Source organism: Ananas comosus, linkage group 23 (assembly GCF_001540865.1).
Source record: "Ananas comosus cultivar F153 linkage group 23, ASM154086v1, whole genome shotgun sequence".
NCBI lineage: Eukaryota > Viridiplantae > Streptophyta > Magnoliopsida > Poales > Bromeliaceae > Ananas > Ananas comosus.
The window spans coordinates 6,032,369-6,050,757 of NC_033643.1; the positions used below are offsets into that span (position 1 = coordinate 6,032,369).

Below are 18,389 nucleotides of genomic sequence, written 5' to 3' on the forward strand. Positions count from 1 at the left end.
GCAAAGGAAGTATCAAATACATAAAACTAACGCTATTACAAGCATTCATTAGCCATTACCTAGTACATCTTAGTTTCAGATTACATTTTTCTTCCAAATTACAATCGCATTTATTACATCATTTATTTTACAAGTTTGATACATTTTGATTCATTGCCTTCTAGTCCCCTAAGCTAGACTGCCTTAGGGTACTGCTACCGCGGTCTCTGTGGTAGGGCGCTATCGACTGAACTACGCCCTCGCCTCACGCCACCGCGCTGCACACGTACAACCTGAAAACACCCCAAAACCACGTGGGGTGAGAACCAACTCCATGGTTCCCAATGGGTACGGCCACCCAAGGGAAAAGCTCGACCGATAGGTCCGAGGAGGCACTGCAACATGTTAGTTCAACAATATACAACAGATATATATTCAATTGAAATACATGCCATGCCTCACGATATGCGATATAGAAATCATGCAACTCTATACAACATCTAGTAGATCCATTGATTCTACACTTTACTTAGCTACTCTTAGCTCATAACTTTACTCTAAGGTTTCTATTACCTTAGGATCTCAACTCAGTCCACTGGCTTCTAAGGTCTCTATTACCTTAGCTCAAGCCTCTATCTCTAGCTCATAAGGGTTCCTCTACCCTATCATAGCTAACCACCCGACTCGGCTTCGAGTCAATCATCTGCGGATAGTCCGCGCACTGGCTGCTCAACAGCCTACCGCACTCTCTCTGACTCAGCCTCCTAGCGGCGAAATCGTCGCACACGCTGAATACGGCTCGAGTCACAAGACTTGACCATCGGTGGCGATCGCGTTGCACATACCCAGCGTGAGCTCGAGACATGACATACCGTCTGGCGGCGAACGGGTCGCACCACACCCAACAACGATCATGTCAGACTCAGTCACCTGGAGGCACCCGCATCGTACTTACCCAGCATGGATTCAGTCTACTCTGGCGGTCTGATCCTCAAATGGCTTAACCACTCTGGCGGCGAAATCGTCGCACAAACGCCAGCACAATGGTTCAAGCCCCGGGCGGTGATCTCCATGTGATCGCCCCCAATCTACCCACGGTACCAAGCTCGGCGGCGAAATCGTCGCACGAACGCCCTAGCCTGTACCAGGGACATCATAAGTCCTGGGATTCCGGAATCCACTTACCACAGGTCGAGGGTTCATAGCCAACCCTATACTGTCGACCTAGCTCAATCTAGTGGCTATACCACTATACTCATCAACCTAGGTTCCAACACTCTAGGTTCTATGTCCACATCACTTAACCTAGATACACTTGCTAGGTTCTTATCATCTTTGCCTAGATGTCCACTTCTAGGTTTACTAGTTCAACCTAGGTTTACTAACACTAGGTTAGATGCCACACACCTAGATTGTTCAACTCTAGGTTTACTAACCAACCTATGTTCTTTAACACTAGGTTAGATGCCACTCGATCTACCTAACAACCTAGTTGTCCAATCAACTCTGCTCATACTGGAGTTATAATCTAGTTTATGCATATTCTCCTAGCATATTCCTTAATGCCGATTATGCATTCTCACTTATCATGCTCATCATGCTATCTACTTAGCATTTTCATCTATGCATTGTTGTTACTCTGCATTCTTTACTTAGCCTTTACTTTATGTATATTTACATTCATCATGCAATACTTATTCCTTGTCTACATGCACATGCATCAACATGAGATTACATTGCTAAGACATAAAGGGCGACCTAGTCGCTTCGGTAAGCACAACCCACCTTAATTAGCTCTTCCGATTGCTCGTCGACACTTGCAATCGGCCTCCCGCGGCACTCGGCACCCGTTTGGGCCCGATCTCACAGTTGCCCTCCAAGAGCGCGCCGCTTTGCCGCTTCAAGTGCTAGCGATCTTCGCCTTATCGCTACGGTGCTCGGGACCCGATTTCACGATTTATGGACGTCGCCTCGGCCCCCAAGGCGGAAACGAAGCTCCGAGCGCCCGTTTCTTCAATATCTTCGCAACGGCTTGTCGGATTGCCGAACCGACTTCACCAACGTGTTTCGTTACCTATCAATTAGGTTTACAAGGGGTCAAATGAGATCAATCTCACCTATTTACAAAAACCCTATTTGGATGCCCTAGAATGCCCATACCATCAAATCCACCAAATCGAGCTATGAAATGGGGAAAATCCATCTTAATAACATGCTAGGGTTCCAATAATACCATTTCTAGGGTTTAAAACCCACTCCCAAATAAACTATCATGAGAAGCCATGAAACTTACCTCTCAAGGGAGCTCCAAAGCGAGAAGAAGATGAAGATGAAGATGAGGGAGAGGATCTCCTACTTGGTCCTCTTCACCTTCTCCTTTCCTTTCTCTTTTTCTTCTCCTCTTTTCCTTTCTCTCTTTTCTTCTTTTCCTTCCTTTGCTACGAACAGAGAGAGAGAGGGAGAGAGGCAGTGAGGGAGAAAGAGAGAGAGAGGGAAATACATCTCTCTAATACCCTCTCATATTGTAACAAAATGCTAGGAAGCCCCTCAACTTTTCATCTCTTACACAGCCTTTACTGGGCTGTCTGTGCGCGGAGGGACCGGTCTCCCCGACCAGAGACCGGTCCCCGAGAGCTCCCCCCGACACCACGCATTCGGGAACCGGTCTCTCCCTGAGAGACCGGTCCTCGAGAGACCGGTCTGCCCATCAGAGACCGGTCCCCGAAAGCTCATCTCGCGGGACTTAGCCAATTTCTTGCTCTTCTCACTGGTGTCGCAGGCTGGGACCGGTCCCTCCCCTGTAAGGGACCAGTCGCATCAGCGACCCCGCAGCTTTCAGCTGATGGGACCGGTCTCTCACCTCCAGAGACCGGTCCCCGAGAGCAACCTCAGCCCAAAAATGCAGATTGCATTACTTGCTCTCGCGAACTCCATTCCAATGCACTTCTTGGACTTAGTGCATCCTAAGCTTTTCCAAAGCTTATCAACTCGACCCTTGGTCGATTATGGACGAAGCACAACTCTCGGATTTGGAGAATTCAGGGTATGACATATATAGAGCCCACCATTTTTGTATGTTTAGCACTTATATTTGGGTTTTGTTGTTATGCTACTTTATGTTTATGTTAGTGATTTAGTTCTCTTTTCATCCTACTTGTTATTAGAATCTAGTTGTTGTATGCTCTGATGCTCCTAGATGCACATTTATTATTGTTTTATTTATTGCTTTGTTGTAGACGCCTTATATGTTGTAGGCATATGGCGGGTCTGGACACGCACCGGACAGGCTTCCGCTAGGTCTCGGGGCGTGACATTCACTATGCCATAAGTGTTGTCGCTACATAACATCAAGTTCATCTCTTATTCCGGCACTATAGGATTTCCAATGTTAAGACCCAATCCTTACATATCCACTATATCATGTGTCTATCTCACAATATGATATCAACTAGGAAAGCACATAAGGAATGGAAATACAACAACTACAATCCTACAATGCATGCAACATAAGAGATGCAAGGTCAATAATGCAATCTTAGACATAGAAGGCAGCTCAACTGCTTCGGGATGACACCACCCACCTTCTAATAATGCCGCGACTCTAAATTCCGAGTTTCGCGATTTTTGGATGTCGCATCGGCCTTCCAGGCAGAAACGAAGCTCAAACAGTCCTTTTTTTCAATATCTTTGCGCAGATTCGACGGATCACCGAACCGACTTCACCAGCGCATTAGAATACCTAGCAATTAGGTTTATATAGGTTCAATTTAGATATAACCCAAACATTTCATAAAACCCTATTTTTGAATCCTAGAAACTTGCTATTACAACATACACCATAGAATCCTTTGATTCAAGCAATAATCACCTATTTAGCATCTAAGGGCTCTACTAAAACCATTTCTAGAGCATAAAAACTCAACCCTAGAAATTTACCATTAAAGAACATCAAGCTTACCTCAAAAGCTTGCTCCCTCCAAGCAAAGGAAGAAGATGATGATGGTGTTCTTCCTCCAAACTCCAATCTCCACCAAATTCCCCTCTTACTTCACACCTTAAAGAGAGAGAGGAAGAGAGAGGGAGAGGGAGAAAAGAGAGAGGAGTAGTCCTCAAGTAACCCTCATAAGGCACAACTGCTGAAAACCCCCTCAACAAGCTGTTTAGTTGTAATACACTGAACTTTCGCAAATTGCAGAGTTCGAGTGTGTGGAATGAAATGTGGAGCTATTCTATATGTTCTAAATGACTTGGACAAGTTTTTGAATAAGTTAGAGAGTGATTGGAGGGTTAAAAACGAGAAAGTGCATTGAACTGGCGAAATCAGCCTTTTTCTGCTTGCTGTACCGGTACAGCCATTATCTTGTACCGGTACACCTTGACAAATACGTGGCAGCAAGGGTCTTTTGGTTATTTCACATCTTGTTCTCATCTATTTCATTCCAGCACGTCTCTGGGGACTCAGTGAAGATTGCTGAAGCTCAGAGCAAGCTTCTTGCAGCTTCTTCTCTCTCTCTCTCTAGGGTTTTTCTCTCTCTAGATAAAAGTCGCTGTTTTGCACCGATTTCGCGCCGCGCTCGATTCTCGCTTGTTAGAAGACTCAAGGGAAGTCTTTGGAACGTGGGAAAGAAGGGTTTTATTGTGTTTTCTGTGAGGATACTGCCAGGGAAGCTGACTCTCAGCTTTAGAGAGGTAATTAACTTGATTTCTCTCTAAATTACGGTTTAGTATCGAATTTGGAGTTGTGTTGGCTTTCTTTGCTACCAACTGAATTAGAGGCTGTTTTCAGCAGTAAAGATGACTTAAGTAGCTGTGAATTAGCCCAAGGATAAGCTGATTTGCCACTTGAATAAAGTAATGAGTAATTATGATGCGAATTCGGAACGATACGAAGTTTAATTGCATAATTGATGCAGTTTGGAATTGGTATCTTCGCAGCAGGTTTCCTGATTACATTGAGCTTAATTGGTGACCTTGGGACTTCGTTTACAGGGTGTTCCATCCAGGGGTAAGCTGTAAGTTAAGTTAGAAAACTGAATTCGCATGGTTTCGGCTTTTGGAACTCGTATACGAGCGTTTTGACGCCGTTTACCATTTCTTCGCAGCAGGAATGCAATCGACCCTTAGATTGTTTTCAGCCGAGTGTTGAGGTAATGAACTGAACCAAAACAAGGAAGTAAGCTTCCACTTTGTATCTATTAAGAATTTTGCCGAAATTGGAATTGTAAGTAATCGGCTCGACACGGTTTTGTTACCTTGTTTTCAGCAGGATTGGGACCTTGTTGAGCTGATTATTGGGACATCTTGTGACTGATTTGAGCTTAGTACGAGGTGGGTTTGACCTAACCAGAGCAAGTGGAGCTCCCCTATATTCTATATGTGCTATAGAATTGATACAGTTGTATGATTCCGTGATTGATATAGAACTTGAGACGAGTCACTAGATTATAGTGTTGATCTATATAATTGAGTTGAAATCTCTATGAAGTAGAGAACACTCATGCATATAAGTCTTTATATACATGTTTAATTTGGTTGAGTGATTAATGGACAAGTTATCATGTTTCTAGAAAATAGAAAACCGTGACATCTTTATGACACTTTCTTGACTCTAACGTAGAGAATGACGACATGCTTATGCTTATGTTTATACTGCCAGATGTAAAGTAGCATTACTCTTGCATGTTTATTAATCTAGTGGATACTAGCTGTTATCAATACTTGTTATATTGAGATTCCGATCAAAGGATCGAGAGCAAGAACAATGCTAGTTGGAAAGTGATGAGTAAGACGTATTGAGCTTTAGATTTGCTTGCTGCCATTGTGCTCATTCGCACACGCTTGTAAGGGTCGCTCCCTACAAGCCGGCACTCCGGAATTGGCCTACGCGACAGTTGCTCGCTGTGCGGGATTGGGTGCCGAAGTGGATTGTCGTGGGGAGTATACACTACCACGGGACCATTAGGCGCGGCGCAAGCTGGACTACCTTGAGTAGGTCCCTGTGAATGAAAGGAAAGTGCTAACGGACTTTGAACAGTAATGGCTGATTACCAGTTACAGTGTACAGTAGTTCCTTACACATTTTATGCTTATGTTCATGTTATATTCATGCTTACCATAGTTGCTAAGCTTTATGGAATCAGTTAATTCATTACTGTGGGAAGTATCACTACATATTGCTTACATGTTTATTACTTGTTAGCATTGTAAACATATCATGCAAATTACTGCTTTTATTTTTATTTAGTACATCATGAGCCTAGTGGTGTAATTCGCCGAGACTGACAGCTTACCCACTGGGAACTATTATTTATAGTTCTCACGCCTTTTTCGGTGGTTGTTTTTACAGAGCCATCTACAGGAGAGGCTAGGGATCGTGGCAAGGGAGTCGCGTCTAGCTAGACATTGCTAGGAGCATACTAGTCGATCACCTTGCTACTCGGGCTACGACCGAGGGTGATGTCCCTATGTATAGAGAGACCACCATTGTACCTATTCTTTTGTATACCCCGTGATGTATATGTACTTTGTGGACAGTCACTATGGTTTCACTATGGTTATGATACTTTCTCTTTTAGTCGAGGTTTTGGATTGTACACTTTTTGTTCTTTTGCTGATAGCATATCGACTTGTACTTTGCTCTGATATCAGGATAGGATTTTACTATGCTTCTTCCTATCGACTTGCTTCTTGTAGACGCCTTATATACTGCAGGTGTATGGCGGGTCTGTGTACGTACCGGATATGCTTCCGCTGGTACTCGGGCCTGACATTAGTGCACAGCCCGAACTGGGCTGTTTCGGGCTACGGGGTCCGGACCCTGTAGCTAGGGTCCGGACCCTGAGAGCGTATAAATTCTGCAAATTGCAGAATATTAACATCTTGCTCTCCAAGGTCCTCACTAACCCTCTAAAGTTATTTTCGACGATTTTAGCCTTTCTGAAACGTCCAGAACTCGCCTTCGATCAATTTTGATTGAAGTTTGGTTTCGCGTATCGAGGTTTCATTTCCTCACACCCCTCAACAACATGCAGACTGCATCTGCAGTGCATACCTGTACGCGGGCTGGAGTACCAGTACCACGCAGCCGAGCGCGTCAACCCGAGCCTCGATCAAGCGAGAAAAAATATGCAGGGTACCGGTACCCTCGCGATGTCGTACCGGTATCAGGTCCAATACCGGTACTCAGGCAATGCAGTACCGGTACTCTACCTCGCGGAGCTCAACTCGAGAGCAATCCAAAACCTACAGTTTAGATGTTTTGGTGCAAAGTACTCATCCTCGCTTCTCGAAACACGAGTAATAGGTCGGAACACAGTCAACGACCCTCCAGAAAATGCGAAAAAGCTCAGAACACTAATTGAACACTCGAACCTTACAACTTGCTAAAGTTTAATGTGTTACACCTAATGAAGACGGTGAACCGTTCACCGCCTTCATAGAGCGGTGAAACGGTTCACCGTCTCCATAATGTGGTGAACAGCTCACCACTTTCAGAAAGCGGTGAACCTTTCACCACTTTCTCAAACATTCGAGGTCCCTATTTTCTTCTCAGACATTTGGGTTCACCATCTCCATAAAGACGGTGAATGGTTCACCATCTTATCTATATTTTAATTCCATAGTCGAGAACTTAGAAAAAAAATCTTCTCTCAAATTTCGGAGGGTGTAGGGTCGCACTAAAGACGGTAAATAAATCGCCGCCTTAGTGAAGACGATGAACCATTCGCCGTCTTCAATACTTATATTACGAAAACGGTGAACGATTTACCGCCTCAGTACTTATATTACGAAGATGGCGAACCATTCATCGTCTTCAGAGGAAATATTTGACCTGACTCCTACGTAGCGAAAAGATGGTTAGTTTTCCAAATATAAATTTGACAGAATTATTTCACAAATTGTAAAATTTTAGAGTATTATTTTTTTAAAAAGTTCACTCAATTTCAATCAAAAGAAATATTGTTGAGAGACTTATAATTGAGGGGTCTTTTTTCATGCAGTAAGAAAGTATTATTAAAAAATATTCACATATCACAGTGAGTCAGGTGCAATAATTTAGTTATAATAAATTTTTTGCAACCACATTAGTAAATGGAGGAAGTGCATTTTTACATATTTTTACCTCAACACTCTTTTTTAGCTAATAATGTTACGGGGTTTTGCTTATTTATTGCTTACTACTATTGAAAATTTTAAAATTTATTATGAAATTACCAAAATATCTTTATAAAATTAAATCCCATTAGTAAATCCTTGAGAACACAAGAATATTTTAAAAAAAATATTTAAAATTACTAAGGATATTTTGATCCTTTAGTGATAAATAAAATATTTTTGGAGTTTTGAGAGCCCATCGTCAACTATGCATGATTGTTTCACGAATCTCACTTTAACAGCTGCCATAAATTACCGGGCAATAAATTTTAAAACTAGAAAACAAATACAAATGAATATTTGTATGGTTAAGTAAGAAAAGAAAGAATATTTTATCTTAGGCTTAACAAAGTATGGGCATTGAGAATTGGGAAAAATATAAGATAACCTACTAAACTTTAGATTTTTGTCAGATGACCTGCTGAACTTCTAATATTAATAACAAGACCCCTTAAACATTGACAAATAAGGGAACTACTAATTGAACAGTCGTATTAACGACATCTTACAATAAATCCTGTAAAGCTTTACAATACCCAAAGGAGAAAAAAAAAAAAATCCTACTTATTGTTAAACCAATGAAAATAAAATATTAGTATTGAAGAAAAATGAATCCATCTTCGCTTTTTTCTAGCTTTTTCCCAAGCATTAGAATGTTCTAAAACTTCACAAGATAATATATAAGACATTTGTGGAGAATAACTATTTAATCAGTAATTTTGCTTCTACAGGAGGATTTGTTGAACAACTTGAAAAAATAAAAAAATTAGGAAATTTACTAGCCAAACAAAAGTGAAAGTTCAAGAGAGGTCATCTGCCAAACCTCTAATAAAGTTCAGTCGGTGTTTACACATTTATTTATCCCTTTGAGAATTTGAGATACATGAGATAGCACAAAGCTCATCATTACCAATATAAAGCCATATGAAGGTATAAACACGTGAAATACTAAATATGGCAAAAATAGTTTGGAGAATATGATAGACGATAAGCTTATTGTAAGCATTCATAGCAATATTTTCTCACGCTAAAATCAAAACAAACTAAATTTAACCCAAAAATTCGAATCCTCATGGAAGTACAGAGTTGCTGTTCCATTTCTAAACACAGCTCTTCTAAGAGAACGTAAAAGATCCTCATATACATGAAATATCAGCCTAAAAAATAGAAAAAGAAAAAGGAAAGGAAATACAACAAAGCTAATCTTAAGATTGCTCTCACTAGAAATTTATGTTTTTAGTCATGTAGTCCCTTACCACCTGCTTTGTTTTTATTGACAATTAAAAGCTCTACTCTCAGGTTTACTACACTTCCGAAACAGCTTAAATTGTCGAAAGAAATTGCAAACCTCTGTTTCCCCTTGCCCCATTTTAGCTACCAACTTTCCCCGTCACTTGTGAATAAATAATTTGCGAATCATAACAAAAAGAAAAAAAAAAAGAAAGAATCAAATATTTGATATTTAGAAATTTAGTTACCTCCGTGCTTCTAATTCGATGCCACCCCTAAACAATCCAAACGCACGGTGGTTTGTCAGCCCTCCGCCCAGCTAGGGTTCTATAAACAAAGAGCTTCTCAACGGGGCAATCATTGGGCCGCAATTCCCACGATGGCCTTCCTCCCCTCTCGTCGATCACCTCCACATTAAGCTGCGGCATTTTTTGGGCCAGAAGCCGACAGGCACCTAAAGTGACGGCACATGACGACATCCAAAGGGATCGCATTGTCTCGAGCTTGGCCGCGTTTGCCAGCAAGGGCTTGGCCCCAAAAGGACAATCCCTAATTTCGAGTTTCTTTAGGCTCTTGCAACCAGAAAGAATGTAGTGGAGGCCTGCATCACTATCCCCAGCGAACGCAACCGAGAGCATCTCAAGGCAGTCAGCATAGGCCCCAATAGATTTGAACACACGATCAGTGAGAAGGCCGGAGAGGGACAGGCGGCAGAGGTCCCTGCAACAGGTGGAGCCAGAATCCAAACTTAGGGGGCCAAGGAACTAGTGCATTGAGATGGAAAGATGAAGACAGCTGTTTTCACAATGAGTAGTGCTTTTGATTCAAATAAGAATTATTATTGACAAAATAGATTCACTGAACTTGGCCAGTTTTACCAAGCAACACTGACCTAGTTCAGTTATCATAATTTGTAAGTACGACCCTTTAATAATGAAAACTGTTTCCTTAAACTTAGGAGGGGCAATTGCATTGCCCCTCTCAACACCTGGCAGCACTGCCACTACCTGCAAGACTCGACGATGGCACTGAAGCCGGCGTCGAGGGGTTGGAAAGTGAGGTAGTCAGGGGTATGAGGCTCAAGGATGCAAAGGCGGAAGCGGATCAGATTAGGGCGGTTGTGGGCCACGGTAATGAGGGCACTGTTGGTCATTTGCCGGCAAAAGTAGAGGACGGAGTGAAGCATTGGGCAGCCAGTGGAGACAGCGATAAGGCCACGTTCGGTGAGGGAGACAGGCGGCTGTGCCACTTCCCCATATGGGTCGGACGGGAAGACGCGGAGTTCTTGGAGGAGTTTGCACGAGGACGCCACCACAGCTAGGCCCGCATCCTCGATGAAATCCATTACCTGTAATTTGTTTTTCAATTTTAGTCACAAGAATATTTAAAAGATCTTAACAGCTAATGTAGAAAGATCAATATGGGAATTTTGACTACAGTCGTCTCATAAACTGTTAAAATGTAAGAAACCCAAATAATTCACACTGCCTCACCCAACCCAATATAAACTACAAAACTATGAGAATGGTTAAAAAAGTATGTCCTGCCTGCAACAAGAAAGATAATTCTTTGCTTTAGATAAATTCCATGTGATACAACTACAAAACCAAGAAAATAGAGAGTAATTAGAAATATATACCCATAATTTTTGCAAATTCTTGCACTGGCTGACTAGTTTTATAAGATCAGGGCTTTGTATAGTAGCGTAGCTCAAATTCAGCGATGTTAGACCTTCACAAATAGAGTATAGAGCAGGTAGGTGAGCCGGAACAGCCTCCCAAATCCCAGAGAGGCCTCTAAGACTTTTGCAACCAGAAAAGGCCGATTCAAGCTTATGAAAAAGCTCTGGATAATATTCAGCGTCGAACCGCCCGGTACCGAGGTCAATTAGCTGTGGAGCCCTGCGAAGCAGGATGTTGAGCTTGTCTAGAGGAAAGGCCTGGTTGAGTCCGAGGGTCTTGAGATTGGGGCATCTGCTGACTAGGCGCTCGAGGACGGAGACATTCACCTCTCCTTCGAGGCAAGCAATGTTCAAGTTTACCAAAGAGGTGAAAGATTCAGGAAAGTGGCTAAGCCAATGGGAACAATTTTCCTCGATCATGTTTTCCTGTAGGTCGAGCTCCCTTAGGTTTCTGCAACCAAACAAAAAAGGTAAACAAAATAAGGAAAAAAAAAAAAAAAAGGATTCAATAGAAAGTGTGAAAGCAGCTGTTATGCTCTGGAAAAATATGTATTTTGAAAAGGCGCGAGCTACAATGAGGCGCAAGGACCTTCCAGAGCCTAGGCGCAAGGTGCACCGCGAGATGCACATTTAATAAAAATAAAACATTCTTAACAAGCCTAGTTTAATTTGAAATTCAACATAAAAAGAAAATCCCAAAATAACCATAGGAAAACCAAATAGCCACAAAAACCCAAAGCCCTTGCCGCATGCTCCCGCTGCTGCTTGCTGGCTTGTTGCGGTTGGCAGGAGATGGGAGGTGGGGAGGAGAACACGAGACGAAGAGAGAACGACAAAGAGGAAAGTGGGAGAAACGTTTCTAGATTCTAAGTAGGGTTTCTTTTAAATCCCTTAATGGGTTAGTTTATATTAATAAACCTGAGAACTGGAGAATCAAACCCAAAAACCCAATTAACTTAAACATTACGAGGCGCGCCTGAGACGCTCACCTCGCACCTCTCCTAAGGCGCGTGCCTCAGAGCCTAGCGTACGCCTGAGGGAGGGCGCTGCACCTCAGGGAAGGTTCCCTGAGGTGCTAAGGCGCGTGCCTTTTCAAAAACTATTAGTAGCTTAGATAGAAAAGCAGAGTTTGAAAGAGACCTAGGAAACAAATTACTAAAATTGTACAACAGTGCAAGTGAATAACCAGGTTAAATCAGTAATGAATAAGTCAAAAATCCAAAAACATCCAATTTTGTTGTTTTTCAATATAGAATGCAAGAAACCCACAATGTTTTTTCACTAAAGCTTTGCAAACTGAATAAGTGAGTGAGTTTCATGATACCATAGTTGCAAGATTAATACATGGATAGAGAAAAGGAGTAAAAAAAAAAAAGGAATAGAGTTAGCAGTTATTCCTCAATAAGTTAATGAAAAAAATATATCTGATTGACATCTTCCCCAATATATCAAACAAGAACCACAAGGTTATTTTTCTTCAAAAAAAGGTATTGGAGGCCATAAATGGGAAAAAAAAGTAGATTTAATTTATTTTGGTTACTATTATACAAAATTCTAATTCTAAGTCCCATATATGTATGAAATTAGTTTTTAGATTATGAACAACAGCTGGTTGAGTATAAGACAAAATGTTCTTTTTAAAGGATTAGTTAAGATTTCTTTTGAAATTCCAACTGATGATTCTTTCAGATTAGTAGAATTCCTTAATTTAAGGGATTTGTTAGATTTAGATAATGTAGTAAGTTTTAAATATAATAATTTTTTGAAAATTAGAGTTTACCTAAGTGCCTCATTGCATTCTCTTTCTGGCCTGGGCTTGCTTGATCAACCTCTCATGTCTCATCTTCCTCATCATTTATTTTATTTTTTACGCAGCTTAAAGTGCTGTCATTTATTTATTTTTAAGCAGCTTAAAGTTCTCTTTGAACTTCGGATTGCATCAGTTTGATATCAAAGCCAGCAAAAGATTCTAGCCAAAAGAACACATTGGCTTTTCTATTTAATTTCATCCTCGGTCTTCTACTACAACTTTCTGTTGTCTTTCTTACTTACTCTTTCTCATATACTCTATAATCTGAATCACCATAATGCCAAACTGACAGCTCAGACAAAGCAACACGATTCTCCAAAAATGGCCGCACAACCATCATGCAATGATAGATCCCTAAGAAACAGAACCTGGGTAACCTCATAGCAGCATCCCTAGTTAGAGGCATTTTTTGCAAATACTTACCAATTCAATAAGAAAACTACTTTAATTTTGACACTTGGAACACATGAAGTAGTTTATTTACAACAAAGAGAACCCCGCAATTACAAAGTACACTTAAATTGAACAACCTTATCTCAAGCTGAAAGCATCCTGATTTTGCCATGCACTCAAACTTAATTCCAAAAATTTTGTAAATCATAACATTTTATTCTAACTATTTACTTCCAACATTGCACATTTGCACTATAAAGCACTAGTTGCTTATTGCTGCTTTAGACCTTGAGAAGGCCATGGAACTCGAGGACAACTAATAATGGTTCACACGCTAACACCTAACTAGGCAAAAATTAAGAAACAAATAGCACAAATAACAAAGGTAAAAAGTCACAGGGGCCCTCCAACTATAGTACACTTTTTATGGAAAACCCCTAAACTTCTTTTCTTATCAGAACCCACTAACTTTCATTTTCTTTTATTCCAGTAGTTTGCCTATCTATGTAGATTTGCCAATAAAATTAACAGTAATATCAATGTGAATTTTTATTTGTTAGATTCAATAAGCACACCATAAATTTCACTTTTTCCAATTTGTGCATGTTGTCTGTATAGGTAGATTTCCCAATAGAATTAACTGCAAATTCAGCATCAGTTGTTACATAACAATGAAGAGTCCAACTATAATTACCATTGACTCTAAAATCAAAGCCACTAAAACGGGAGCAAGTCATCAAATCAGCAAGGAAAAAAAAAAAACCATGTTCAGGAAATGCTGATTGAGCGAAATACAGAGACCAAAACGAAAACAACGGATAGTTGAAGGTCCTCTATAGTTTTTTCAACATCTACAAGGCACTATAGAGTTCGAAGTAGTCTTAAGGGCTCCCGTGAGTATGAATCAAACTCAGGTAGTAAACAATAAGAAGCGAGAACTACTTAAAGGCAGAAGCACAGAATCAATGCAGTTTCTTTGCAAGTGACAAGAACAGCATCTTTTTGACAGCTAAGAGCCAGATAGGATAATTCCCAATCCAACCTTAAAAAATAAAATAAAATAAATCTATTTGGCATGAAAAAGAAAAAGAAAAAAAAAAAAAAAAAAAAAAAAAAAAAAAAAACCACAAGAAGCGATTTAAAATCAGCTAGAAACATCAGAAAATTATAGCTCGGATCTTCCCACCCAAATCACTGAGCTACTTTAACAAACTGAATAATTATAATCCCCCCCACGGGTCACCCAAATAAAAAATAAAACAAATAAAAAAAAAATTCACTGGGCTAAGATGCATCTAACTTCAGATCTGGTCAAAATCATATAAACTTTTGTAGGCAGTTCTCCTCTACTCAAATGCAAACAAACATATTTATCCACCAAATTAAGAAAAACTGAAACCCAAAAAAAAAAAAGGGGACTATATCACACTTATTATCAAATTAAACCAACCCATTCAAAATCCTAACTTTTAAACAAATCCAATACTCAAAATGCAAATAAACACTTTACCCACTAAATTAAAATAAAAACAAGAAAAAAAAAAAACGTACTATGTCACACTAATTTTCGAACTAAACCAACGCAGTCAAAATCCTAATTTTTTAAGCAAAGAAACATCAAATAACAAGACGGAGAAAGAAATGATTCAAACAAAAAAAAAAAAAATGGCTTTCACCTGCAGTGTGCGGCGATGGCGGCGAGGCCCGCGGTGGAGAAGCCGTCGCAGGAGGTGAGGGCAAGCACGCGGAGGTTCTTGAAGGCCCTGGCAAGGGCCTCGAGGCAGTCGTCGGAGACGACCATGCGCTTGAGGCGGAGCTCCTCGAGGAGGGGCCACCCCTCGGCCATGGCGGCGACCCAGGCGTCGGCGCCGCCGCCCCAGTCGCCGGGGACGAGGTTGAAGTCGGCGAAGTGGGGCTTCCCCTTCACCGCCGCCGCCCGCGCCTCCGGGAACCGCGCCACCGCCGCCGCGGGCGCCACCGCGTAGCAGTTCCCCACGAACACGCGCCGCCGCGACCGCCGCTCGGCTCGGCGTCCGAGCCGAGGAACGAGAACACTTGCTCCCACACCTCGTCCGGGAACATCGCCCACGCCGGCCCTCCGCCCCCGCACCGCATCGTGACGAANGCCGCGTTCCGATCCGCGTCCGAGCCGAGGAACGAGAACACTTGCTCCCACACCTCGTCCGGGAACATCGCCCACGCCGGCCCTCCGCCCCCGCACCGCATCGTGACGAAACCCTAGAAGATCCCTCCGCCGCCGCAGAGCATTGGAAAAGACCTAGATCGCTCAGCCGTCGCCGATGCCAACTCAGAGAATGGGATCGCGCCGTGATGAAACCGTAGAGCGCTCCACGGCCGTCGTCGCCGCACGGTCGCTATCCGCTATCCGACGGCGGAGATCGGCTCGTCGTCAGAAGAAGAAGCCATCATTGAGACAGAGAAAGAGAAAAGAAGAAGAAGCAGAAGCAGCAACAGCAGCAGCAGCAGATGATAGGCTTGTGAAGGGAAAGAGAAAGTGGTGGGGGTGGGGGGAGACCAACAGACGAAGAATTTTCTTTTCTTTTCTTTTCTTTTGGGCTTTTTTCGAAAATAACCCTGTAAAATTTCGTATTTGCCAAACTAATCCTGTGAAATTTTTATTTGTGAAACTAACCCTCCTCTCGCCACGTGGGCGCCACGTCAGAGGTTCCTCAAAAAGACGGTGAATCGTTCACCGTCTTTGTAATTTTTGTTGTAAAGCGGTGAATGGTTCACCACTTTTAGAAGGCGGTAAACCATTCACCGTCTTTAGTGCAAAATTTTCCTTTCCACCCTTTCCCCTTTCCGCCCTCTCAAGTCCGTCGTTTTTGTGCCCTCGAGAAGACGGGAAACGATTCACCATCTTATCAAGGACACCATATTATGGACTTGAAAAGATTTGCGCAGAGTAGGGATTTGTACTAAAGACGGTGAATGGTTCACCGCCTTATGAAGACGGTGAACTATTCACCGCCTTCACAACAAATATCAAAGACGGTGAACGATTCACCGTTTTTTTGAGGAATTCCTGACGTGGCGCCCACGTGGCGAGAGGAGGGTTAGTTTCACAAATAAAAGTTTCACAGGGTTAATTTGGCAAATACGAAATTTTACAGGGTTATTTTCGAAAAAAGTCCTTTCTTTTCTTTTCTTTTTTTTTTTGCCCCTTGGTAAAAGTGGATGGAGACTCCATCAATTTTTATTGAACGGTCTATATAGGCTCTCTCCGTAACAAATTTTCTTTTATAAATAATCTTACTTATTTTTATAATTTTAAAAATAATTTTTATTGAAATTTTATTGTAAACGTAGATCTGAAATAGGTGGTCAGTTCAGCATTTACGGGTAATTTCTTCGTATGCGGATTCCATTTTGCAATGAATCATTCACCGCGTTTGTAGGAAACGAATGAAAAATTAAGAAAGCAATAAATCGTTCACCGTATTTATAATATACCGAAACTTCGGTAGAGAATGTCGAACTTTAGTCAAATTGACCAAAGTGCGAAATCGGTTGCTTCGGAACGCTTCGGAAAGTCCGAAACGCGTTGAAATGACTTTTAGGGGTGTTAGGGGACCTTAGTGAGCAATTGGGAGTGTTTCTGCACTTTTGCAGAAAAATGTGTTCACGGGGTCCAGACCCTAGCTGCAGGGTCCGGACCCCGTAGCCCGAAAATGCCCAGTGCGGGGCAATGTGAAAAAAGGCTTGTTTGGAGTGTTTAGTGCAAATGTGCATAAGTGGAGTGTATATGAGGGTTGAGAGCTCATTCCTTCTCATTTCCACACACCCTCACACAACACAAGAGCTCTCTCTCTCTCTAAAGGATATCTCTCTCTCTCCAATGGGTGGAAGCAAAGGAGGATTTGGTGGAGAAGGAGGCTAGGAGGTGAAGCCATCTCTTCGAGTTAGCTAGCGAGGAATCCTCGAGTTAGCTAGCGAAGAATTCGACGATAGGTGGTCTACCTCTCTTCTGAGTTTTGTTTGGAGAGGTTGAAAGACTTGTACTATTTTTGTAGAGATCACCCCTTATATGTAACTTGAGACTTATTGTCACGCTCCGAGACCCAACAGAAGTCCGCCCGGTGCGTGTCTAGACCCGCCATACGTCTAAAACATATAAAGCATCTACAATAAAACGACAAATAAAGCGATAGAATAAAGACATCTAGAAGTATCAGAGTAAAGTACAACTAGATTCTACAAAAGAGGAGTAAGCAAAAGGCTAAAATCCACTAAAAGTAAACCATAAGTAGTACATTCGAAATCCGAAGTACAAAAGCTAAAAGTAATACATAGGTGGTCTCCATACATGGGTACAAAACCTCACTCTCACACAACAAACAAACAATAAGAGAGAAAACCACCTAAGCAAAATGTAAATCTTTACTATCTAGCTACGCGACCCCTTTGCCACGATCCCATGCCTCCACCGGTGCTGAAGGCTCTGAAAGAAAACCATAAAACAGAGGGCGTGAGAACTATTAAATAATAGTTCTCAGTGGGCAGTTACTGACTTCAGTGCAATGCTCCATTAGGCCTGAAAACCAAGCAGGTAAGTAAGAATAAATAAGACAAATATTTAAACATGAATACTTACTAAACCATGATATCTCTACTTAGCATGAATTTGCATAAATAATAAGCTACTGTAACATGAATGTACAAGAGTACAACTATCATAATGTCCACAAGCTAAATAGTAAAATGGCGTTGTTTACTATTCTAGTCAATGTCCACTCAGTATACTAAGTTATCAATGTTCCAATCCTGTAGGACCTATCCGTGGGTAGTCCGGCCTGCGCCGTGCCTAATGGCCCCGTGGTAGTCAACATCCCCACTCTAGAAATGAGCCTCCCCCATGGCATCCCATTTCGGCGCCCAATCCCGCACGGGCAAGTATGTGTCGCGATGGCTATCTCCGGAGTACCGGCTTGTGGGGAGCGACCCTCACAAATATGTGCGAATGAGCGCAATGGCAAGCAAGCGTAAAAGTCCGTCTCAAGTCTCAAGTCATCTGTCTAAAACATGGAATGTAACAAATCTCTCAATGGCCTATCACTATGTTATCATGTCTAAAACATGGAATATAGTCGATGTCACAATGGCCTATCAATATGTCACTAT

The 18,389-nt window shown here is 41.8% G+C and overlaps 1 protein-coding gene across 1 annotated transcript; it reads right to left on the reverse strand.

Annotated features, from left to right (window-relative positions):
• On the reverse strand, nucleotides 9,117-15,771 carry LOC109728235 (transport inhibitor response 1-like protein Os05g0150500). The gene is made up of 5 exons (XM_020258599.1): nucleotides 15,361-15,771; nucleotides 14,924-15,301; nucleotides 11,003-11,495; nucleotides 10,371-10,711; nucleotides 9,117-10,083 (listed from the first exon to the last, which is right to left on the reverse strand). Exons 1-5 carry the CDS (start codon nucleotides 15,471-15,473, stop codon nucleotides 9,639-9,641), a joined length of 1,770 nt encoding a protein of 589 aa, XP_020114188.1. The 5' UTR covers nucleotides 15,474-15,771; the 3' UTR covers nucleotides 9,117-9,638.